The following is a 25,629-nucleotide window of genomic DNA, read 5'->3' on the forward strand; positions in this document are numbered from 1 at the left end:
TCCTCAACTTTTTTCTTATTTACCCCTTGTTCTACCAAACTTTCCATTCTTGCAATTTGATCCTTCAATCATTTCCTTTAAACTCCAATTTCCTTCTATTTTTCTTCCCTTACATGTGTACAAATAAAATATCAATTTTACACTTCACCAAAATATCATCATAATATTTAAATATATGCTTACTCACTCATCTTCTATTTAATAAAGCCACTTGTGCCCCGCTTATGTCATTTTTCTTCAAAATTCATTCTTACTTCTTCTCCCCCACTTAGATTAGTCATATACTTCTTCTTCACGACCAATTTCAATCACATATAAAATATTAATATTTTAATATTATTTTATTAATAAAATATTATTTTATTGTAAAATTTTCAATCAAAATGTCTCACTTTGTCCTGGTTCACTTCCGAATCACTCTTCTGATTTTGATAATTCATTCTTGATAAAATATTATTATTTAATTATCATTTTCTCACGTATAAAATATTTTATTCTAAAATATTTCTTTCACCTCTCACTGCCCTTTCGCACTTAGATTTACATCCATCAACCCTCCATCTCATTGATGAGATTGTCTTTGCTCTTATACGAGGGTATGGGTTGTTGCAGGCTTTGTTTGGTGATGATGTAGCAGAAAAATCTAAAGCTTCAAATGGTGTCCTCAATACTCGAGAAGATGCATCCAATAATTTCACACATTCAACAAAATCATCATCTTTTCTCTCGAAACTAGCTACTAGAAATGCCTTTAAAGGGGGTAACTCTCCTCAAATACCTCATAGGTGACACTATTGACAACACTTACAACAAAACATTCATTATGGTCATTGGGAAACTTTAGAGTTCAAAAATATTAAATCTTACCTCCTTGTTTTGAACTCTCAATGTAAGCTCCCTTTTCTCTACATCAATAAAAGCTCTTACGGTGCGTAAAAAAGGTCTCCTAAGTATGATTGGTACCTCCTGATCCTCCTCCATGTCAAGAACAATGAAGTCCACTAGAAAAATGAATTTATCCACCTTGACTAAAACATCCTCCATAATCCCTCAAGGATAAATGAAAGAGCGATCAGCTAGTTGTAGTGTCAATGTGGTTGGCTTGATTTCCTCCAATCCTAATTTCAATAAATTGACAAAGGCATCAAATTTATGTTGACTCCCAAGTCACTTAAAGGCTTAGCAAAAAACAATGCCCTAATAGTGCAAGGTATAGTGAAACTCCTTAGATCCTTGAGCTTTGGTGGGAGCTTGTTCTAAATTATGGCATTACACTTCTCAATTAGTGTCACAGTTTCATACTCACCAAGTCTTTTTTTCTTTGTCAAGATATCTTTCAAAAACTTGACATGTAAGGGCATTTGCTCCAATGCTTCAGCAAAAGGTATATCTATGTGGAGCTTTTAGAATGTTTCCAAAAATTTTTGAAATTGAACATCTAACTTTTGCCCTTGGAAATGTTAAGGAAATGGAGGTGGTGGGTTTGTGACTTGTGTATCTTTGACTTGCTCCTATTAGTCGAAACTTTCAACTACTGCTTCATTCTCAAATTGCTTCTCTTGTGGCTTTTCTTGCTTACTACTACTGCTAACCAATATTTTTCCACTCCTAAGAGTGATGGCCTTCACATGCTCTTTTCTTTCTCTTTTTGGAATTGGCTTTGTATCACTAGGCAATGTTCCTTGAGGCTTAGCATTGACAGCATTGGCTAACTACCCCACTTGAGTCTCAAGATTTTTCAACGAAGTTGCTTGATTGTGAATAAAGGCATTTGTCTTTGCCATGTACTGCATGAGTAACTCCTCCATGGAAGGCTTCTTTTCCTGCACTAGGGATTTAGGTTGTTGTGGAAAACTTGGAGAAAAATGTGGATGCATAGCTGATGAAGATCCCTGCTAGCCTCCCCAAGAGAAATTCGAGTGGTTTCTCCACCTAGGGTTATAAGTATTTGCATATGTATTATTCTACTGTGAAAAGTTCTATTGCTTGTTACCAACAAATTGCACTGACTCTATACTCATTAGACAATGATCGGTAGCATTTCGTCCCCACAATAATCATAAGAAATAAAGATATTTTTTATTGAATGGACTTTGCAAGCATCAATTTTCTTTTTGAGAGCAGCCACTGAGGCTAACAATGCATTAATGGCATTTATCTCATGAACCCTAGCTGCCCTCCTTGATAAAGCCCTTTCAGAATGCCATTAATAATTGTTGGAACCCATCTCTTTCAGGAGGTCATATGCATCGTTAATTGACTTTGCCATGAGAGCACCTTTAATTGTTGTGTCAATGGTGGTCCAAATTGGATTTAGCAGCCCATTGTATAAAGTTTACACTTGCAACCACTTAGGGAGGCTATGGTGTGAACATCTCCAAAGCAAGTCTTTATACCTCTCCCATGCTTCGTATAAAAACTCAAGATCCAACTGCATGAAATAAGTGATGTCATTCCTCATCTTCACAATCTTCGCGAGAAGAAATAACTTGGTTGGAAACTTGTGTGCAAGGTCGTCCCAAATAGTAATGGAGCTAGTGGGAAAAGAGTTCAACCAAACTTTTGCCTTGTCTTGTAATGAGAAAGGAAACAACCTTAGCCGTATAGCATCATCGGTGACCTCATGGTGCTTGAATGTGTTGTAAATCTCTAAAAAAATAGTAATATGAGCATTGGGGTCATCGTTGGGTAGACCTCCAATTTAATTGATGTTTATATCATTTGGATAATACCTAGCTTGATTTCAAAATTGTTAGCTTGAATTGCTGGCCTCCTAATACTTGAATGAAGACCTTGCACCAACAGAACTGCATAATCTCTCAAGGATCTATTATTTGTTGCTTCATGCTCCTGCATGTGTTGTTCCCTCTAATTTCTAGCCATGTTTTCAACTTGCTTACCATTTTAAGGATTTTGTTTAAGTAATCTTTGAAAAGTTTCCCCTATTTTCGAATCACGAAAAACCCATTCCAAACTTTGCACTCTTCTCATATAATGATAGTTTTACGTACCTAAAAACAAAGAAAAATAAAGCTTGAATTAAGACTAGCCTGTTTAGTATTAATATTAGCAAAAGAATAGCAAATGACTCCCCAACAACGACGCCTAAAACTTATTGTGTAAATATCTTTTGCTTGTCTGATATGGATTATGCTCAAAATTAAATACAAAATACAAACGAAGATTATGTGCAAGTACACACAGTCGCAACAAGTAATATAGTGATGAGTTGAGGTTGTCGATCCCTCAAGGAGTTGGTTTGCTATTTATTACTAATTACTAAAATTGTAACAAGCTAAGTTTTATCCAAGCAACAAAAAGAACAAGTTGTTAAAATGAAATGAAATTTACTTTAAAAGTCTAAATTAACCTAATAATTGCAAGTTAAAGGTGTGGTGAGGAAACAATGTAATTAAATCCTAGGACAATGGTTTCAGCTATTGCTTTGTAGGGATATAAAATCAATTAACTCATTACTTTTATGAGAATCAATGTTAGTCTAGGTTCCTTGAGCATGCATAATACTCCATCGAGTCATCACACAATTGTCTAGCTTCATTAATTATTTATATGTCTATAGAAAATTAACTAAAGCTAAGTTCACTGAGTTTAGGACCTATATTAACTATGTATGATTAATAGGTATACATCTATCCTATTAATTAATCACCCACTTAATTTTTTAACATGGAATGAACATAGATTACTCAACTTTAGGTCCTTTTAGATTATCTTTGTCTAGCATCATCTAAAACCCCGTACTTAACTTGTTGGTGATTAAGCAACAAATGAGATAATAAGCATAAATTTGAATAAACATTGATATTCTCATAAAAGTAAGTAAAAATGAATCCAAAGTATTCCAACTACATAATAGCATCCACCATAATCCTAGATTGAAAATTCTAGCTCAACATGTTCAAGAGGAAACTACACATTTTAAGTAAAGCAAAGCATTGTTACACAAAGAGTTAGAGAAAGAGAATCAAATCTAGAGTGAGAAATGATTTGTTGTAGCTTTTTGATCCTCCAACTCTTGATTCCTTTCCTTTTCTTCCTTTTTGGTTCTTGCCTCCTTTTACCCAAAATGGTCTCCCATAATCCTCTTCTTTCTTAGTGCAACAATATCTATTTATACCCCTTTCTTTTTTAGCTTAACCTAGAAACCCGTCCAAAAATGTTCATTAAATGACGTGTTCTCGCTACAGCAAGAATGGATTTTTACTGTAGTGAAATTGCCTCTAACTTGGTATTGCAAATATCCTCATTTTCGCTGCAGCGAGAATGGATTTTCGTTGTAGCAAAAATCCTTTTGACTTAAAGTTTCATTCTGCCTTGTTTCTCGATGCAACCAACTTGCATTCTTGCTGTGGTGAGAAACTCTTTGACTTGGGCTTAATTTTGCCTTGCTTCTCCCCGCAATGAGAAACTCTCTAACTTGCTCTGTGTAGTCTGTTGCAGTCCTCACTATTTAACTTCATCGTTGGCCATGATGCCTTCTAATCTGGGGGAAGTGTTGAACATTAAAGTTATAGCTCATCCTCTAGACTTTCCATTGGTTCAACATTCACCTCAATCAGACTTTTGCAACTTGATTTATGCCCTAAAAATTTTAGCATATTTAGTTGCCTTTTGAGCCCACTTGCACCATCCTTTGCATTTCCTTCAACATTAAGGGATTAAATAATCAGAGGCTGAAATAAAGGATTTTGACAAAAAAATTAAGTTAAAATTACATAAATGGAAATTGATACCGTATAAGTTAAATTACTACTAAAAAGCATAGAAATTTCTTAAATATTACAAAAAAAAAGAGAGTAAAAAGCTTAGTAAAATTCATGTTCCAAAGGTGCATGTGATAACTCTATATAATAAAGTTATCAGCTTGCTTTTACAGTTTCATCGTATTTTTTGGAGCCTTAATTTCTATCATTTGGGTTTTGATCAAAATAACTAATTTCAGCCACCGTTTTGTTCCTTTTGGAAATAAATAGTTGAAGGATTAAATTGGAAATTAAAAAAGAGGTAAGATTTTCATGTGTGAAAATTTTATTTTTTTTATTTTATATAAATTTTTTAATTGATTTTAATTATTTTGTGGTATATTAAAGATTGTAGTATTATAGTAAAAATAATTATAGTGATATGATCTCTATGAAATAATTGATTAAAAATATTGAATGATTTTTTTTTGGGTAAAAGAGTACTAAATAAAGAGATAAAAAAAGGAAGAATAATGATACTTTATTACTTTGTGAGATCGATCTCACAAAAAAGGGGAAGACAATATTTTTCAAATAGGATCAATCCTAGGAAGAATGTAGATAGACAATTTTTTTGTCTCTCTTGTACGTAAGATATTTTATGTTAATCAACATAATTTTTTTTATTGACCTGTAAAACATTTTAGATTCGCAAAAATTTTTCCCAAATTTCAAATAGAGAAAACTGTTAAAAAATCATTTTGAAAAAACTTTTCAAATAGACTCTAATAGTAATTTTTTTTTATATAATTACAATTTTATTGATAGTATTTGTATTTTTTAAGCTAAATACACAAATAAAGTTCCGACCTATACAAAAAAAGTCAATTTAGCCTTATCTTTTTTATTACATTTAAATAAGCTCTTGAATTATTATTTTTAGTTAAATAAGCTCATTTCATTGATCGTTGACTAACTTCGGTTAGTTAACAGTATAGCTAACAATGTTTTATGCCACGTTATGTGCTGCATAACATGTTAACTTGTTATCAAAAATTGCTAACTAAGAATTGGGTTTTTTTTTCTCTCATTTTACCAATTCAAATGTCCAAAAATTATTGACTAAAAATTTAAAACAAAAAATTAAGAAAAAAATTCTAATTGTTTCAATTTGCTTATCATCATTTCTTTACTAATTATTATCTTCTTACTTGAAGCCATCCTTTCTAATAAAAAAATCTAATCCAACTTTTTCAGTTCGATTGAAACTATTGTAATTAAGGATGACTTCAATTAAGAGAATGATAATTAGTTAAGAAATTATAGTAATCAGTTCTAAGCTATTAGTTATTTTTTTAATTTTGTATTTCAAATCCTTAATCAATAATTTTTAGATATTTGGATGGATAAAAAGGAAAAAATCTAATTCTTAGTCAATAATTTTTGATACCACGTCTCATTGGTGAAAAGAGTTTATTTAACTCAAAATAAAAATTTAGAAGTTATTTGAACGTAATAAAAAATTAAAAGTTAATTTAATTTTCTTAATATAATTTAAAAACTTGTTAGAGAATTTAACTTATTTTTTTAATTAGTTTTGTTTTGAAATTTATGCTTGCTGATGTCTGTACATTGACTAGCGTCAATGTGTTTTTTTTTTTATTATTGTTTTTTGGTTGAATTAACTGGAAAATTTTGTTTCGTTCAGAATTTGGTTAGTGTACGTATTGAATGAATGAAACCCGAGTCGGATGCCGTGGTGAGCTGTGAGGAACACAAACAAAAACCTACAAAAGGGTTAATGGGCCTATGGCAGGCCTAGCCCATTTTGAAAACCATCATTTAGGATTAGGGTTTTTCATTTGTCACCCTTTATAACGCAACTCAATTCGCCGCTCGTCCCTTTCTTCTGCTAGTGCTAGGCAGACCACCCGGAAAAAGGCAGCAGAAGCAGCAACCAGATCAGCCGCCATGGTGCTCGTTCTTCTCCTATCGCTTCATCAATTGTTTTCTAAAGCTCTTCTTCGTTTCATTTTTATTTTTATGAGACTATATAACTCGAAACTTGATGTTGTTTTAAATCCATTTCTTTTATTTTGTTTCAGGTGAAGTATTCAAGGGAACCCGATAATTCCACTAAGTGTAAAGTCTCATTTGTTCCTTGTCCAGCTCTTTCCTTTCTTTCTGTAAATCCCATTTATTTTTGTTAGAAGCTGAAGATGTTTTTTGTCTATTCTCTGCAGCCTGCAAGGCAAGGGGCTCTGATCTTCGGGTTCATTTCAAGGTAGTATCATCTTAACTTGATATAATTTGATTTAATTCTTGATTTATTGTTCTGGTATTGATTGGATTCTTGTTGAGGAGCCTCTGTCTATCGTTAGCACTAAAGATCCAGTTAATGATGTGAGACTAATATTTGGTTGTTAAATTTAGATGGAGATTAGCTTGGTGAAGTAGTTTCGTGAAAGCATGTTTGCTCGAATTGCTATTATAGTTAATACCTTGATTGAATTTGCATTACATTACTGAATGCCGTTCTCAAAGCTTTTCTATTTAATTTTGCTTGCATTTTAATTTGCTTGAGGGAGGACTTTTAAGTGATTCTGGTAAGCTCTTTATGTTGTGTTGTTTATAGTTTTTATAAAGTTTTTGGCTGAGTGTTTGGGTTGTTGAACCTGATGAAAAAAGCAGGGTCTTGTTGCCTTTTGTGGACGAGGCTCTCGTAAACTTCAGGAAAATTGCTTGCATTGTTATTGGGTGAACCTCTGTTTTCATGTGGTGACTGAAGGTTCAGTAAATGATGCCACATTTGGTTATCTGTTAGGAAAAAAGTTAGTTTTTGGATTAATTATGATATGAGAATGAGTTTGTTCAACCGCTTTTTGGCTGTGTCTTGATGTTGCTAACTTTTTGTGAGCTGTCATTGTGTTGGTTTTATGATATAATTCCCCATCTTTTATTTTTGGTTTTTCTTGGCCATTTTTGTGCTTGTTCTGGTTTGCTGATGGTAATCAATGAGTCTCATTCTTGGTTATTGTTTTATAGAACACAAGGGAGACTGCCTTTGCCATAAGAAAGTTGCCTTTGGGTAAGGCTAAGAGGTATTTGGAGGATGTTATGGCCCACAAGCAGGCCATACCCTTCCGACGCTTCTGTGGTGGTGTCGGACGTACAGCTCAGGCAAAGAACAGGCATTCTAATGGACAAGGTCGCTGGCCTGTAAAATCTGCCAAGTTCATTCTAGACTTACTGAAAAATGCTGAGAGTAATGCTGAGGTATGCCTCCTCTGTGGTGTTTAATTTTTGTCAGCTCTATTGCTTTCCTTTCCTTACAATTTGAAATTAATTTCTCAGGTTAAGGGTTTAGATGTCGATGCACTCTATATTTCTCACATCCAAGTAAACCAGGCTCAGAAACAGAGGCGTCGTACCTACCGTGCTCATGGAAGAATCAACCGTATGTACTAGAACCATGCACTTTGTTATTGTGTAGATTCTATTTTGTATTCCCATCTTAATAGGACACTGTCCTTTGCAGCATACATGTCTTCTCCTTGCCACATTGAATTGATTTTGTCTGAGAAGGAAGAATCTGTTAAGAAAGAGGTAATTCAATTAGACTTCAACTTCCCTAATGTATGAAAATGATGCTGTGCTTGTATGTTTTTTGTTTATAATCTTTCTTTCTTTCAGCCTGAGACCCAACTGGCAGCTAGCAAGTCTAAGAAGTCCCAAGCTCTGCGCAGTGGTGTTTCCTCTTGAGTTGAAGTTTAAAATTTTAGTCAGTGAAGGGGTGCTTCTCGACTTTGATTTCTTACCTAGAGGAAGTTTTGATATTTTTCAAAATAGAATGAGTTGTTGTTTAGATGTATTGGATGGTTTCTTGTGTTTTCAAACTTTGTTTAGTCAAATGTCATTTGAGATTTTTCTTGGAGATTTCTGTTTAATCTTAGTCTAATTATAAAGTTTTATAGAAGTTGCATTTGTGATTGAGGTTAACTTGTTTTAAAAGAATAATGAATGTTATTTGCCCATAATAATAGGAAAAAGGATAAAAATGGAAAAGGCTTATGATTTTTCACTCAAAACTAGCCAAAAATTCTTTACAGTGGCAGGACTACAAGTGAGTCCGTGCTGTTGGCAATAGGAATACACATATCATCATTGATTCTGGGAAACCTGGTAACAATGCTTTGGATGATTTGTTAGGCTTTTGAAACCATGCCCTTTGATACTTGCTACTGTTTCTTTGGGGTAGCAATGCTTGCAACAGGCTCTTTCCACTCTCAAACCATTACTTCAGGGAAAATCCCAAGTTCTAAATGCAGCATATTTCAAGACTTCTTGAATATGGTTTAATTTTAGCTTGTACTCTTCCAGTTTTGAAACTATGCACGAGAATTAACTTGTTCATTTCAACATGGATTTGGAATATTGGAAATGGAAAGAAAATTTCTTGGTTGATGGCAAGCCAAGTTGTAAGCAGGAAGATAAAGAAGGAGAGAAAGGCCAAAATACATTTGGGAAGCCAGAGGAATGGGTTAAATTATATGCTTTTGCAAATGGCAACCGTTAGTGAAGAATTACATTGAATTTAAAACTTTTTTTCTCTTGAATGTGTTAGAAATAGGGATTTTTCCTACACTTTTTTATTTTATAGAGCTTATTGTTAGATTTTAAATAATTAAAATATAAAATTATATTATTTAATTTAGTTTTGCCTTTTATGAAAGGGGCTAAGCTTATTGAGTCTTGATAAAGTGCCAATATTATAACTCTTAATATGATGGGTTAGACGTCAATAGTGAATGCAGGCTTAAGAGTACAGTCTGGTGTAGAAAATCTTATAACAGTAAGGTTAGGTATTCTCTTTACACAAAAAAAAACATTAAAAATCTTACTTCTTTCAGAGTTTATAGATCAAGGAAGAGGAAGATCCTAATGTGTTGAATCTCTAAAAATCGATCTTTTCACTATTGTATCCGTTGCCAAATCATGACTAAAAATCAAGTGTTCTTCTGTATTCTAAAATTCACTATAAAGAATCTTGAGTTAAATAAAAAATGAATACATAAAGTCTATCAATTGATATCAAAACTTGTCATAGTTTGAACATATGATCCAATTAAGTATTATTTTATGTGATTTGTCATATATTTATCATGTTAAGTCGAGATCTTTAAGAAAGCAAAAATTTATTTTTTAGCTACTAGTTTTGTCAATAAACATAGAGTTTTTGTTCCTTTTAATACAAGGATTAAATCCATAACTATGTAGTAATTTGGTTTTTTCTTGTAGAGAGATCAAAACTTAAAGTTTCTTGTTTATGTTTAAACCCTAATTCATGAATTGATTAAAATCTTGAAATTTTATGTGTTTTAGGCTTTGTTTGGTAAGGTTGAAAATTTTTCAACCTTTCCGTTGTTTGAAAGGAGGAAAATGTAATGTTTTTAATATACAATTGAAATATTAATTGTCTTTAATATATAATTTTATATTTATAAACAATCAATTTTACAATTTAAAAACATTTGTGTTATATATAATTTTTATTTAAAAATAAATATTCATGTGCAAAGCAGGTATTAATAAAAATTAGTATATAGAAAAATACGGATATTAAAAGTAATTTTGATTGAAGAAAATGAACATTCTTATATTCCTAAATTGCCATTTGTCATTGTATAAATAATAACGTAGTAGCATCAAGTAAGGATTGAAATTCAAATAAAGAAGTAGGTGCAATTAATTAATACTAAATGAAATGAAAATCCAATCTTTCACGATAAGCCCTTAAATATTTAAACTTATTTAGATACAAGGTTTTATAAAATATATGAAATTAATTTTAATATATTGAAGTTTATCAAACTGCAAGTAACAAGTAAAATATGTTCCTCACAATTAATTATAAAATTTCTTTAAACAACTAATGTTCAATTAGACAGTTAAATTCTTAATTGAATTCTTTAGATCAAAATCTAACATTAAACTTAATTAAATAAACTCTAAAATCATCTATTATTTGTTTGGTTCAAGCAATGAGAAGACTGGTATTGTTTTTATATTAAACCAAACAAGTGAAATACAGCTTTTATTTATTTTTTTTTATAAATTTGTTTTTATATACATCCTACGTGACAATAAGTATTAATTTTTTTTTAAAAAAATAGTAAAATAAACAGCGTGGGCCTAGATTTCATAATTTGATCCAACGGCTATCATACGCGTTCTTGATTTCAATCAGATCGTCAGTTCACAAATACATATTAAAATCTGTACTTTAAATTCGTCAGTTTCTCCATCTTGACTTTCACATTCGGACATCGTCTTCCTCTCTGGCACTGCACTCGAGTTTCTGGTAAGGTTTACCTCTTCTACTCTTTCTTCTCAATGAGAAATCGTAATTGCAGGCGTTGGGTTTTGAGTTACAACGCAAATTCTTTTTGTTAAAAATTTTATGATAAGTTTTATTTCCATATTGATCGAAATTTAAGAATCATGCGGAAAAGGAAAGAGCATGGCCTTCCGGCTGTAAAGGCGAGGGGGATTTGAGTTTAGTTTCTCTGAAAGCAAGCATAGCCCTAAGGATTAGCCATCACTGTTTAATTCTCCAATTCCAATGTTCCTCTTGATCGTGATTGGTTTTGATGATCTTAGATTTTAATGAGCAATTAGCTTCAATGGCTTTTAAGTTTCACTTTTCTTTTGCTTTCTCGGATAAACCCCATTTAGGGCTTTGATTTAGCGATCTTTGCTCCCAAGTCAGTGTCATTGATCTCTAGGGTTTTGAAACGAATGTACTTGAACGAAGCAATTTGGGGATCGGGATTCATGTGTATAGCAAATATAGTGACACCTGCAATACTAGCATAATCGGCGATGAAAGAAATGAAGATTAATAACTGGAATGAAAATGGGAAGGGAGAAGATCGATTGCCCAATGTCCCTTCATTGGCGAAGCACAAACCATAGCAGCATAATGGGAAAAAAAAAAACTATTTCATTTTTATTTTAGTTGCTTTAAAAGTTTTTCTAGGAGATATTCATGCTAATGATAAAGCTTGAGCAACGATGGATGGTAGTTATAGTTTCCTTAACTGTTTTCAGTCATTGTTTTTGTGGTTTCCTAGCGTTTGGCTTATGTTGATGGTTGAATTGTATTGTAGATGGATTGGCAAGGGCAAAAAGTAGCAGAGCAGACAATGCAAATAATGCTGTTGGTGTTTGCGGTGATTGCATTCATTACAGGTTATGTATTGGGATCGTTTCAGATGATGATCCTTGTATATGCTGCTGGTGTGACTCTCACCACATTGATTACTGTTCCAAATTGGCCTTTCTTCAACCGCCACCCACTCAATTGGTTGGATCCCAGTGAAGCTGAGAAGCATCCCAAGCCACAGGTGGCTGTGAGTTCAAAGAAGAAAGCCACCAAGAAGTAGGTCGTTTTAATTGATCTTAGCATCATTAGAGTTTGATACAGGCTGAGTTGATGTTTTCTGCCTTCATGTGCATCAATGGATACTGTAGTCTACTTAATTTCCCCAAAATTTTGAACTATGGAATGATCCTTCAAAGGGAATTCTTCTGTTATGCATCACTTTCTTCTTGACGCCTCTCATATGTTTTCATACTGCTATGATGCTACTGTTTTGCTATGAAATATTGTAAGTGGAGAGGATGGAAATGTAGTTTTATTCTTGGATATGATTTAAAGCTTTTTCGTGATAAGTTGGGCAATGGAAACAGAGTCCCCTATTATGTTTTCTTAAACCTGCTGAGCAGTGACAATTTCCAGCGGCTACGAAACTTTGGTGGCAACTAATCGGAAACGATATAGAAGACATTTCTTACTCCTTGCAACGGTAATCTTACGGCAATGAAATGAAAAGGTGGGGGTAGCTTGCAGTGCGGAACGATATCATGTCGTTCTTAAAGGGCTTCAGAATGAAGAATGACTTCTCAGAAGCATATTGATTGCTGTTGTTACGAGAAATATTATCTCCTTCAAGGGCTTGACACTGAACTCCATGACAAAAAGTGAATTACATGCATTCTAGCAGCTGAGTAAAATCCTGAGGATGCTGTCATGCAAGGTTTTATACCAAAAAGGACTTGACAATCTTATTAGCACCACATACTAACAGCAACCTGGCACGTCAAGTTTCACATTCTCTTCTACAAAAAGGGTCAACCATATTATTTACACTGTACAGTCCAAGGCCAGTGAATTTCCTACTGGTTTTCATTCTTTATTGCTCTTACAATTGGGTCATTTTCTAAGTCTAAGCTATCGTCATCATCAAGTTCATCTAATTCTTCTAATATTGACTGGTTAATCCGTTTCCGCGATTGTCTCCTATATTTCTTTGGTTCCAGTCGAGGTTCAGCTTGCTTAACGCCCATATCTCCCACCTTGTACCTGCAAATGGCATTTTACGTTACAGAACTGAAGCAGAAATGTTCACAAGTTAGCTAGTCAAAAATCTTAACCATATCTAGGAATGAAAAGTTTCAATAAAATATCAGAAGTGAAGGAAAAGAAGAAGAAAATAAGTTCCTTTCTTAAATAATCAACAGCACTTTATGAGCAGTAAAACAAAAAAAATGTGCATGTAGTAAACATAGTTTTGGATCATGAAGAAAGAAATTGTTTAAAAATGTAAAATTTAAAATAGATTTAAGCATTTCTCACTACACTACCTTTTCAAAAGAATATGAAACTGATGCAAGTTACAAGTAACAGGATCCTGAAGATATGGAAAAGCACTGGAGAAGTATGAAAAGGATCCCCTTATAGGAAGATTTGGAAGATTAAAGCATTGGGCAGTTTCTATTATGACTATAAACAAAATTACGCACATTTAACATAATGTAGTAGCTCTTATTACTACCAAAAAAGTTAGTACCTCTAATTGAATTATGTTCAGTGGAATATTATCAAAATATTAATGTAAATAAAAATGAAGATAGGGCTCCCACTTTTCTATTTGCCTATTACTCTTGTCTCTTGTTGATCTATATGTCAACAAATTATACACCAATATATGAAAAGGGATTTTCTTTAAGGCAGATAACTTCTGTGATATACATATGCTCCCTATTTGTTTACATACCTAACATCACCCTCTCTCTTGGTACCAAATGTCCTCAACTGAAATTCTTCTCTGATCCTGATCTCATCAAGAAGTTGAAAATAGTATGAATACCTTTCCCAATCACTTTTCACAATGCACCCTGGTTCACCAAGATGTAAGCAATCATTGAATGAGCATTTCACGGGTTCACTATCTTTTAGCATTTTCCGTATCTGAAAAGAACAGTATAATAAAGAAAGATATCAGATGAATCAAACAAGTTGAAAAGCACATTGGAAATTGATACAGTGTACATAGTCTGTAAATGGCAACCAAATTGTCTATGATATTACAGTCAGCAGGTAAAAGACCTCAGGAAAAGCTTGGGCAAGAGACTGCTTTGTCACTTTCATCAAACTAGGTTGGTTAAATCCAGGAGTATCAGCCAGATAGCCTCCTCCTGATAACGGAAGCAAAGAAACATGTCGAGTAGTATGTTTTCCTCTGCCACTTCTTGTTGAAACCTCCCCAACCCTCTGATCTTCAAACCACTTGCTGCCCAAAATCTAATAAAATAAATGTTGTTTAAGGTAGAGAAAATATATAGCACTTACAATTCCGAATGCAGAAACGAGAAACAAAGAAAGAAGTCTTAAAGAATAAGGAAATAAACCCACAGGATCAAACCAATTATCTCCTTCAAGGGCATCAGAAGCACGGAGATAACTTCTCAGAACATTAATAAGGCTTGATTTCCCAACCCCACTTGGACCCACGATGACACTTGTTTGATCCCGCAAGTAAAACGCAAGAGAATCAAGGCCATGTTTGGTCTCAACGCTGCAAAAAAGCGGTTCATAACCCCAGCTTTGCAACCTATTCTTCCATGCAACAAGTGTCTGCACATGCATTTCAAAGCCCCGTTGTAAGTTGGCAAGGAAAAAAAAAACCCTCAATAAGCAAAACAACACAAAGTGCAACAAATCAGCAGCAATTCATTCGATTTTTCCCAAGGTGGAATGCATCCACATTAAGACAACTAAAATTACCGTCCATAACAAACAACTAGCAATTACAAAAACTTCAAGAAAGAGAATGCAGCTAGAAAAATTACGGGATTTTCTGTTTGCCCATCTACTGTCTTATTCATAAATTTGTAAATCCTACCATTGAATTTATCAATGAATTATATGCCACTTTAATGAGCACAAAAATACAAATTAGTAAATTACAATGCCAGAACCAACAACTAGCAACCGTGGTAACTTCAAGCAAGAGATTGTCAAGGTTCGAACCTCTTCATCAACGAGTTCCAATTTGTTCAAAGCAAGCGTGAGGGGAATTCCAGTGGACTCAGCTTCAACTAAGAATCTTGTAAGCATAAAGGGCTCGATCATGGGCTGTTCCATCGAGAACAGCACGAGCAAGTGATCGACATTGGCGACTGGTGGGTCCAAGATCTCGGAGCTCCGTTGAAACACATTCTCGATCATGCCACGGCGGGCCACCCAATCAATGGTTCCCACCACCACCTTGTCCCCTACCAGAACCCTCCTCTTTATTTTCTTCAAAACCTCCTTCACCACGCAGAGTAACTCCACCCCGATTTTAGTGCTGGAATCCTCTTTACCGGAGCTGATAGAAGGTTCTTGTTCCCGTTGGACTATGACGCGCATGAAGTTGGCTTGGGCGGCGGCGACGGTGCCGATTGCTTGCGATTCCGAGAGGGAAGGGGTTTCATTAGGCGAAAGGACGTGGGCGAGGGAGGAGTACTCTTTGAAGGTGTGTTTAGCTCTAAGGAGATTCTTGTTTGGTTGGGGTTTCCTGGATACGTTTTGTGTGGCAGCAAGGACAGCGAGGTGGCGAATTGCGTTGGGCGATAAGTGACGGAGGAAACTGGCGCTTATGGCGGGTGCTCGGTTGCGAAACAGAGAAAATGAAGTGATGGGCATCGTGAAGAGGGAGGGTAGAAATGGGTTGATTGTTCAATTTTTGTTTCGAGTGCTTTTATTTTAGGTTTGTACGGAGAGTAAAATGGATACAAGGAGTTGTGAGTTCTTTGTCAAGTTATCCATTTTCTGGTAAGAGTAGCGGTTGGAAGATACCACCGGAGCTCCCATTTACAGATACATGTACTGTTAATCCAATTAATTTCGATCCAACAATTTTATTAATTGATTTAATCGAAACCATCAATTTGATTCATTCATTGATTAATTCGATTTTATTCGACTTAATCAAACTACTTTACTTTTAAAATTGTTAATTTTTTAATTCACTTAATAATTTATTTGAAAAATTATTAACAGTAGATTTTTTTATGATTAATATAAGTTTATTTTGAGAAAAAAATTAAAAATTTTCTTTGACATAACTAATAAATTAGATTAGGAGAGAAAAAATTTAATGATTTATAGTTTATATTACAAATTATGTGATTAATTAATTATGCAATCAACATTAAAGGTTTAAGAGTTAAGAGTGTTTTTTGAATAATTAATCCCCTAATTGGTGATTGGTTAGTGATAATGTGATACAATTTGATTAAAAATTATAATATTATAATATTTTACTAGGATAGTGCCCGTAGATTGTGAAGCTACAGAAAAAATCAACATTAAAGGTTTAAGAGTTAAGAGTGTTTTTTGAATAATTAATCCCCTAATTGGTGATTGGTTAGTGATAATGTGATACAATTTGATTAAAAATTATAATATTATAATATTTTACTAGGATAGTGCCAGTAGATTGTGACGCTACAGAAAAAATCACGGGAAATATAAATTGTGACGCTACCGGAAAAATTACAAGGAATATAGATTATGTTGTAGTGGACTTCAATTTGTACATTCAAAAGAGTTTATAAGGAAAGCTATATTGTATTAGTTAACTGCATGAATATATTAATTAAAGACAGTTATTTTTTTTGCTTTCAATCATTGGAAAGTTGCCCCTAAATATATGATTTTTAACAAATATTTATCCAAGGAAGATAGTAATCTTGTTAAACATGTAATAATTTTTTTTCATTAAAAATATATTATTCAAACAAAGGGAATAACATTTGTGATTTAGAGATTTGCTCTTCCTTTTGCCATGTACACTTGTTCCCATTCTTTGATTTATGCTATTATGCTATATTGTGTTAGTTAACTGCATGAATGCATGGTTCTTGTTGGTAGAGGAAAAGATAAATTGGTATTAATTGAAGATGGTTATTTGCTTTAGTTTTAATCACTGAAAACCTATACCTACATATATGGTTATAAAATAGTACTTATCCAATTAAGATAATAATCTTATCAAACATTCAGTTATTTTTTTTCCATTAAAATTATATTATTCAAATAAAATAATCAATATTTGTCATTTGTAGGTTTTTATTGTTTGCACGTTGCTTGTAAGATGTGCTTTGACTCACAAATTTCAAGTAAAATCATATTTCTTACTTATACTTGGAGGAAGAAACAACCATATTTACATTAGTAGTATATATAATAACAACAGTTTTGTAAGTAAAAGAGATAATAAAATAATAAAAAAGGAACCTTATAAACAAATTGAATGGTCAACAAAGAGTCTCCTAGTTTGGTCAAACAAAATGATCAAATCGTTACATGACTATCAGATATGTCTAACTATGGTGATAATTTCCTGTTTCTTTTGCCATACACATTTCTTCTCATTTCTTTGGTTTCTGTTGTTGCGTTTTTTCCGTTGGACCTGTTGTACACATAAGAAGATAAAATTTGTTTAGTGTCTAATTTTTTATAAGCTTTTAAGTTGAATTAATAAAAGATTTGTAAAGTAATCTAATTAACATACATGATTTTTCGATTTTTTCATTGGTGGTTCTTCTAGGATTAATTGCTTTGTGGCTAGTGAATCGATTGGTGATGGAGACACTTCAATTTCAAACTTACAATTATGAGTTGTTGGTTTTCAATTGTTATGATAGGAGTAGTATTTCTCATTGTACCTTTTTCTGCTTCGTAATGATCAGGCAAGGTTTCTTTAACAATGTTGTAATAAAAAATCTTGAATTTCAACAATCCTTGATCAATAGCTTTTGTTGTTAGTCTTACCTTGAATGTTCTCGCTATGTTTATCAAAGCTTTGACAAGAATTGGAAGAATCATTTTGTTAATTTTTTTATGGCAACAAGCTCTGCTATGGTTGCTCCAATTAACTTTTTTGCTTGTTGACCAAAGACCAGTAGTTGAATTTCACTAGCTGGATCTTGTATTGTTAGCTCCAAAATCATCTTGTTAGAAATAGACAAAAAAATCATTATTTTTATGTTGTAGAATAACATTTTGTTTGTAAATTTGATCATGAAATTTTAATTTTCTTACATTAGTACTAGTACTTTTTCATCATGGGTTCTATGCCAAAATCTGTCGGATAAATATTTCAATCCTTTTGCACATTTGTTGCATGCATTGTAGTACCATCCATTTGGTGTTTCTATATTTACTATTATTGTTGTGACTTCAAACTTTTTATTTTGTAAGAGGATGTAAATGTTTTTGTTAATTTTGATAGTATGTTGAATTGGTTTAATTTGATGTTATAGTTAAGAATTTATGTTTTTGTAGTTAAGAGCTGTATTTTTTCTTAAATGATTATAAGTAATCTTTGTTGCTGAAAATATTTCAATCTTTTTTCACATTCGTTGAACCATCCATTTGGTGCTTCTATATTTACTATCGTTATTGTGACCTCAAACTTTTTATTTTATGAGAGGATGTAAATGTTATTGTTAATTTTGATAGCATGGCGAATTAATTTAATTTGATGTTATAGTTAGAAATACATGTTTTTGTGGTTAGGAGCTGTAATTTTTCTTAAATAATTATAAGTAATCTTTGTTGCTAAAAATATAGTAGTATAAGTAGTTAGATTTTTACCAATGTTTTCCCTAGTTCTATTCCCAGCAAGTCTCCAACTATCGCTTTTTGGATTAAGTTACTTGAGTAATTTGTAGGAGATTTTCCTCTTTCATTTTTTACAGTTGGGCTTCAATTGGTTCATGTTGATACCTATAATTTTTTTAGTCAGTGATAAGTACGATGCTTTCAAGGTCATTTTAAATTAGACTGTAGTTGTTCAGTTTGAACGACATTACCTAAGTCTTTAGTTTTTCTACATGAGGAATAACATGATCAATATAAACTCCGATTGTAGAACAGAAAAATGCGCACAATGATCCTACAAAATGTAATTAGTTAAATAATCATGTTTTTTTATGGTAAATAGTTATTGTTGCTTTTAAAAATATTTATAATGATCAACTTATGCATATAAGTCTTGATCATCAATCCAGCAATAGTAAGAACAGTATTTGGCCTGTTTTGAAATATTTCGTCTTCATTATTTCTAATGCTAACTCTCCATACAACACAACTTTGATTGTATTATTATTGTGAAAAGTTTTTAACAAAAGAAATATAGTATGTTAAGTAGTGTGTTTATATTAAAATGTCTATCTTTATATGTAGAGATAGTGATGTGAAAATGAATCATATATTCATCATAGTAATTACTTGAGATTTTATAGGTACATGTCCCTTTTAAGAATAAGAGTGCTTTTATGATTTAGTTAAACTTTGTTTACAAAAGTTATTGTTGTCAACACTCCAATGACATCTATAATTTCACTATTGAAACAACATAATATAAAAGTTAAAAGTTAAATTATTGAATGCAGTTTGATTATGTAGGATATTTTCTTTTAGTACCTATCAAGATGTTTTTTCGGTGTATCCTGTCATGAAATATGATGTACTCTATAAAGTTAAAATGATGCGTAAGATATGCAATTCCATCTTCATGAACTTGCTTCACTTTTGTTGCTTTTGAAATTACAATCATCAAATTGCTAAGCAAAGCATTGTAATTGTTTTTGCTTTTCATAACTCAAAATTTGTCAATCAAGTATATAGAGCCTTCTGTCAATATAGATTTGCATTGTTGTGCATCTAAACTTTTAATCATTACTTGCATTACATTTTTCTATTAGAGATAAATACAATTAAGTTGTATTTTAGTATATTTTTAAAAAGCATATAGTAAGAAACATTTAAGTAAAGGTTTCCATTTTTAATAAGCTACATTGATATCAACAACTAGAAAATTAAACTCAGAAATATTTGTGGATTATCTATTGTTGTTGACTACTAGATTTGTATGACCTTCACTTTCACTGATTTTGGTAGTTTGTACAATTCCAAGTCACTTAGATATCGTTGGTCCATTTTAACCTATTATAGCAGACTTTAATAAGTTCAATCCACTAGTGCATAGTGTAAATACTATAAGAACAAATCATGTAATGCAAAGAAGTTAAATTTCGAAATCATGATGTAAATCATTTTTACAATAATTTGATTATACAAAGATTGTTAGATATATAGTAAAATATTAAGAAATGAAAGAGTATATAACCTATACTGTTTGCAAATTAAGATAAACAATTTTAGAATATAGAGCAATAATATAATGTAAAGATCATATTAATATAAAATAGTTAATAATTTCTAGTAGTATCTGTCTTTTACATATAAAATGAATGGCAAAAGGTTGTCAAATTTAGTGTATATGTTTATTCAATAATGACTATGTGCTATGTATACTAAGAAATGAGTAGATATTCTTGACTTTTTTATTTTGTTCAATGAATTAGATGAATGTTTATTGTAATTTAAACATTCATGTATAAAAGAGATGTCTAAATATTATGGACTCAGGTTCATGCAAAATAAGAGAATATAGATAGTAAATAATATTCAATTGCAAGTAATAAATTTAAATGAATCTATCCTCTAGGTATTAAAAATTATAAATTATTGTTTTCAAGTATTTTTTATTGAAATAAATAAAAGCAAACCAAAGAATTCTAAAAACTTTAATGATGACATTTAGTAAATATGGTTTCTTAGGTATACAAATCAGTTATCAATCATGTTTTTTTTTTTAATTTGAATATGTATCAAAAAGAAACCAAACTTCTAAAAATATTTGAAGCTATTGGACATTGTTAGTTGGCATCTTTTTCTTACAATCCCTTTCTTGCTAAGCTTTTGTGAATTGTATTAACTTTTTAATTCTACACATAATTTGTAATAAATATTAGGGTAATGAACAATAAAAGGAAGTTGCATTTTACATATTGTGATCTATCTTAAAATGACCTATTTATGGAGAATCCATTTGCTAAGTTAAGTCAAATAATACTTGTTACTCGATTTCTCACGTCTATTATCACCATATGGTAGGGCAATGTTGACTCCACAAATGGGTCTTGGAGTTCCATATCTTGCAATTCACTAGCATTCGAATCTATAAAGTATTTAACAATCTTTGGAGGAAGTCGATTTATCTGTCAAGGAGATTGCACACTATTAATATTTAATATCCAAGTAAGAAATTTGGTATAGCCAGAAAAATGTAGAAAATATAACTTGTTCTATCTTCTACAGTTCAATGCAACAATGTCTAAGTGTTTCTACGAAAATATAATACCTAAGATGCAATACCTAACTCCAAACCAGAACTTACAGTCAGGAAGAATAGTAAACAAGCTATCACATATTGCCAAGGTGTAATAGGCCTAGGTTCAGAAACCTCTTTCCTCAATTAACCAAAGCTAAAATGTGGCCTACCGCAAGGGTTTGGATCCTATAGTTATATTTATATATTAATGCAATACTCGCAAGTTGCTGTTGTAGAATATATTACCAAATGTTAGACATCATTTACTAGGGGCGTGTATCAGTTGATTTCGGGAGAAAGCAAAACTGAAGAAATCGATGGAAAAGTTTAACTGATCGCAATCGACTAGTAACAATGAAAACCTATCAACCAAAGTTGATCTCAGTTTTCATCAGTTTCAATTGGTTAAAATTTTAAATGGGCTTGGACTTAATTGGCCCAAAGCTAATAAAAGTTGAAAATTTTGTGATGGGCATAGACTTAAAATTGTGTGAAGCACATATTTTTAATTAAAATCAAACCCATGTAATTATGTTTAAATAATTAGTCCAACTCTTGTGATTTATTTTTAATTATATAAGTAAACACTATATAATTTTTGCAATAAAAAACAATAAACACTATATTATTATTTATAAGAATGCAAAACTAATAATTTATTTTTTTGAAGAAGTAGTAAACACTATATTTAAATTGGCTAACAAAAATATTAAATAAAATGGAAAAGATAAAGGAAAAAGGTAGTCATAAATTGTACATAATGCTATTTAATAATTTATGCAATGTAATTAATCTAAATGCAAGAAGAACAATATAAATTAATAATTTATACATACTACCGATCTATAAAAGTTAGGAGTTACACAACATAAATTACTAATTTTCAAAACATAGATTTGATGAACCTCGAACCTACAACTCCAATTCAACAATTTTCCAGAACATGTTCCTAAAAATATAAAAATATAAAATAGTTAGCATAAATAATTATGTTAGGATAATCTAAATAAGTTATAAATGTAAATATGCATGACACTTAATGATAATATTACCTGAAAAGTGACAATAGCCGATAGGAATAAAATGTTACTACTCAAAGTCAGACTCAGATTCAACTTGAGTTTCACGTATGAGATCTAATGTAATCTTTGACAAATTAAAAAATAAAATAACAAATTTGTTAAAATCTTTAAACAAAGAACTAAAGAAGCAAAGAAATAAATTGAAAAAATGAAACGATGCCATATAGAATGATACTATATTATGGTAAATTAAAAAAAAACCAAAGAAACAAAGAAATAATTAACGAAAACAAGTTTATCACTCTCATTCCAATCATCCTCAATCTACTCTGGATCACTACTTGCTTTTCGATATAGCCAATCTTGAGCACAAATAAGTGCTTGCACAATCTTAGGAGTGAGAGAACTCCTATATGCATTAAGCACAAGTCCACCAATACTAAAAGCGAATTCCTAAGCAATCGTTGATATTGAATCCGCCAACACATCACGAGCTATAGCAACAAGTATAGGAAACCTATACTGATTGAGTTTCCACCACATGAGAATATCAAAGTCAGTATCCTCACTATCATCATCATCTACCAGCTTAGATAAATATTTATCCAATTTTGATTTCTTCTTCTTTAAGCCACTATTTAACCGATGCCTCTTAAATGCACCCAATCTTTTCTTAGTAGTTATTGGGTCCTTGACACTCAAAACAATAGCACTGCCATGCCCACTTTCACCACTAGTGACTTGTCTCATTGTCATTGACATTTGAGACTCTTGACCACTTTCACTAACATGAGATTGAGGCTGAGGTTGCAACATATTTTTATAACATTGAAACAACTCATTCATTGTTCTTTTCACTAAAGAAAACATCAATAAAGCTTGCTCGAGAGAATCCATATCTTCCAAAGTAAATTCGACATAAGCAAGCTTTTTCCTCAAATCAAGTATCGAGGTAATGTACAATACTAAATTCATCTTTTCCACATTCCCACAATACTTGTCAAATTTAGCTTTTATTCTCATTACCATAGACTTCAAATCAACATCATCACTTTGTTGCCATTCAAATAACGTGCCATACACATTAGAAATAGAATCAAGAAAAGAATTAGTAGTGACATAAGATGTACTTGAAACATTCACAATCGTATCATAAAACTCTTTTAAGAAAAGAGAAATCCTCTTAACAGTTGCCTAATTGTTATCATCAGGCACCCCATCTCCATTCCTTACTAGCTCACTTCTGTAACTACTGCAACAAAACTCAAATAATGCAAAAGCCTTCTAAAATTTCACAACTATGTTTAACATCAAAAAAGTAGAATTCCATTTGGTGCACACACCCAAACACAATAAACACTTACTATCAACTCCTGCACTAGTAACACACTCTTTAAACTTAGTTAATCTAAAAAGAGATTGTTTAATATATCTCACTATCACTCTAACATGAGCGATTGATTCATTGATATCCTTTAATCCGTCAGTCACAATAAGAATAAAAATATGTGCAATGCACCTTATATGAAAAAATTTACCTACTAAAATACTAGTTCTGACAATGTTAAATTTTATATTTAAATGTCCTATTGGAATATCATTGGAACTAGCATTATCAACAGCAATAGAAAAAATCTTTTGAATCCCCCAATCAACCAAACATTTATCAATTACCTTCCCAATAACTTGACCTATGTGACTAGTAATGGCATAAAAGTTCAGAATCTTTTTTGTAATTTCCAATCTTTATCAATAAATTGAGCAGTCAGACGCAAATAATTAATTCTTTGTACTGAAGTCCATGTATCCTTGGTGAGACATTTTATCATGACATGATCTCAAAAATTTTTTATATGAGTTTTTTCATCAGCATAAACCTTATAACAATCCCTAACAACGGTTCTTCGTGAAGGTATACGAAATCTAGAACATGCTTCCTTCATGTGTTTCCTATACCTTGTACCTTCCACAAATCTAAAAGGTAACTCATTTATAATTATCATCTTAACTAAACTCCTCCTAATTGCATCATAATCAAACTTCCAACTACCCAAAGACCCATCTCCTCCTGAAAAAAAACTAATTCCATTTGATTACTCTTTTCACTAGCACGGAGCATTTTCAACTTCGAACAAACCTTAACATAATTATTTAGAGAAGATGCTCTATTTTTTTTGTATCAACACATAAAACCTTATCACAATGACTACATCTAGCCTTATGATTACCTTTGTCATCAACAATTTTTGTAAAGTGATCTCACATAATCGATGACGTCTTAGATGGTTCTTTTTGCTTCCGTGGTTTAGAGCTTACCACTTCACTTTTTACATTGCATTCATTAGCACTTGCATCAACACGAGGCATAGATATTAAGTCATTAATTACCAAATTTATATCCTCCTCAATTTCTTTTGACATCTACAAAAAAAAATTTAATTAATTAATTAATCATCATATATGTAAATTTGGTATGCCAAAGTGAAAAAGAATAATAGTACCAAGCATAAACAAAACAAAACAAGCAAAAAAATGTTGAAGAATATGTTATGAGTGACTTGATACTATTAAACAAATGTAAACATGCAATTTAAAAAGTGAATCAACAATTAACAAACTTAAAACTCAAAAATACAATTATATACATTTTGGATTAATACAAATATGAGGCAAACCTTTTACCAAAGAAAGGTTAGACACCTCAATACTTATAGTTCTTAGAGACAAAAAACATTTACATTTTAAAAATTCCCTCATAGGAACCGTAGAAACAAGCATTTGTAAATGACCAATACATTTTAATTGTTTTCTAAATTTTATGGTCTTGTTAAAAGACAGAAATATCCTAAATTCATTAACATTACAAATCCAAACACATAATTATAAAATGATGCCTGGATCTGAGCCACTAACTATGGTATAGAGATTATATTACAAAGCAATGTATTCAATAATAAACACCAAGACTTTGATTCGCAGCCTAAAAGGAGAAACTTTATTAATACAAACAGATATGACTAGCTCTTATACAATTATACCTAGAACTATCCAATGGCATGAAGTTCAACTTCCAAATAGATGAAAAATAAAAAGAGCAACTAATTCTGCTCCTGTACAAAATAATAAAATAAATCATGTAGCAGAAAAGACAGTTTAATAGAACTTGTCTTCAATTGGCCACCAAGAATACCATTAAGAAGATCCTTTGAAACAAATTTAGCTATTAATATAGAAAGTCCGTCCACCATAGGTACATATTTTACGACAGCTAAAGCCTCTGTATCTTCAATACCTTCTGTAAGAATAAATCTACAAAGTATAAATAACTCT

The 25,629-nt window shown here is 31.8% G+C and overlaps 3 protein-coding genes and 2 non-coding genes across 5 annotated transcripts; 4 read left to right on the plus strand and 1 right to left on the minus strand.

Moving 5' to 3' along the window:
- Positions 1–2,357: 2,357 nt before the first annotated feature.
- LOC149527799 (small nucleolar RNA R71) lies at positions 2,358–2,464 on the plus strand. Its single transcript, XR_016352274.1, has one exon. It is a non-coding gene; the product is annotated as a small nucleolar RNA R71 (small nucleolar RNA).
- Positions 2,465–6,572: 4,108 nt separating this feature from the next.
- LOC110416301 (Ribosomal protein L22p/L17e family protein) lies at positions 6,573–8,637 on the plus strand. The gene is made up of 7 exons (XM_021428265.2): positions 6,573–6,677; positions 6,809–6,845; positions 6,947–6,987; positions 7,749–7,979; positions 8,058–8,160; positions 8,242–8,309; positions 8,397–8,637. The coding sequence occupies exons 1-7, from the start codon at positions 6,675–6,677 to the stop codon at positions 8,463–8,465; spliced, it is 552 nt and encodes a 183-aa protein (XP_021283940.1). The 5' UTR covers positions 6,573–6,674; the 3' UTR covers positions 8,466–8,637.
- LOC149527800 (small nucleolar RNA snoR74) lies at positions 7,385–7,514 on the plus strand. Its single transcript, XR_016352302.1, has one exon. It is a non-coding gene; the product is annotated as a small nucleolar RNA snoR74 (small nucleolar RNA).
- Positions 8,638–10,965: 2,328 nt separating the features above from the next.
- On the plus strand, positions 10,966–12,413 carry LOC110423868 (signal peptidase complex subunit 1-like). The gene is made up of 2 exons (XM_021438279.1): positions 10,966–11,064; positions 11,873–12,413. Exon 2 carries the CDS (start codon positions 11,873–11,875, stop codon positions 12,146–12,148), a length of 276 nt encoding a protein of 91 aa, XP_021293954.1. The 5' UTR covers positions 10,966–11,064; the 3' UTR covers positions 12,149–12,413.
- Positions 12,414–12,577: 164 nt separating this feature from the next.
- Positions 12,578–15,855, minus strand: EMB1688 (Minichromosome maintenance (MCM2/3/5) family protein). The gene is made up of 5 exons (XM_021438267.2): positions 15,079–15,855; positions 14,461–14,682; positions 14,155–14,349; positions 13,823–14,016; positions 12,578–13,128 (listed from the first exon to the last, which is right to left on the minus strand). The coding sequence occupies exons 1-5, from the start codon at positions 15,733–15,735 to the stop codon at positions 12,942–12,944; spliced, it is 1,455 nt and encodes a 484-aa protein (XP_021293942.1). The 5' UTR covers positions 15,736–15,855; the 3' UTR covers positions 12,578–12,941.
- Between the last annotated feature and the right edge of the window lie 9,774 nt (positions 15,856–25,629).

Source organism: Theobroma umbraticum, unplaced genomic scaffold, assembly GCF_002168275.2.
Source record: "Theobroma umbraticum cultivar Fairchild unplaced genomic scaffold, ASM216827v3 scaffold_30.0, whole genome shotgun sequence".
Taxonomy (NCBI): Eukaryota; Viridiplantae; Streptophyta; class Magnoliopsida; order Malvales; family Malvaceae; genus Theobroma; species Theobroma umbraticum.

Coding starts and splice junctions, on each gene's coding strand:
- LOC110416301 (XM_021428265.2), top strand. Junction 6,988..7,748: donor ATCTTCGGGTTCATTTCAAG/GTAGTATCATCT, acceptor ATTGTTTTATAG/AACACAAGGGAGACTGCCTT. Junction 8,161..8,241: donor TGCTCATGGAAGAATCAACC/GTATGTACTAGA, acceptor TGTCCTTTGCAG/CATACATGTCTTCTCCTTGC.
- LOC110423868 (XM_021438279.1), top strand. CDS start 11,873: ATGGATTGGCAAGGGCAAAAAGTAGCAGAGCAGACAATGCAAATAATG.
- EMB1688 (XM_021438267.2), bottom strand. CDS start 15,735: ATGCCCATCACTTCATTTTCTCTGTTTCGCAACCGAGCACCCGCCATA. Junction 14,350..14,460: donor GAGATAATTGGTTTGATCCT/GTGGGTTTATTT, acceptor TTATTTTATTAG/ATTTTGGGCAGCAAGTGGTT. Junction 13,129..13,822: donor AAGAGAGAGGGTGATGTTAG/GTATGTAAACAA, acceptor TGCCATTTGCAG/GTACAAGGTGGGAGATATGG.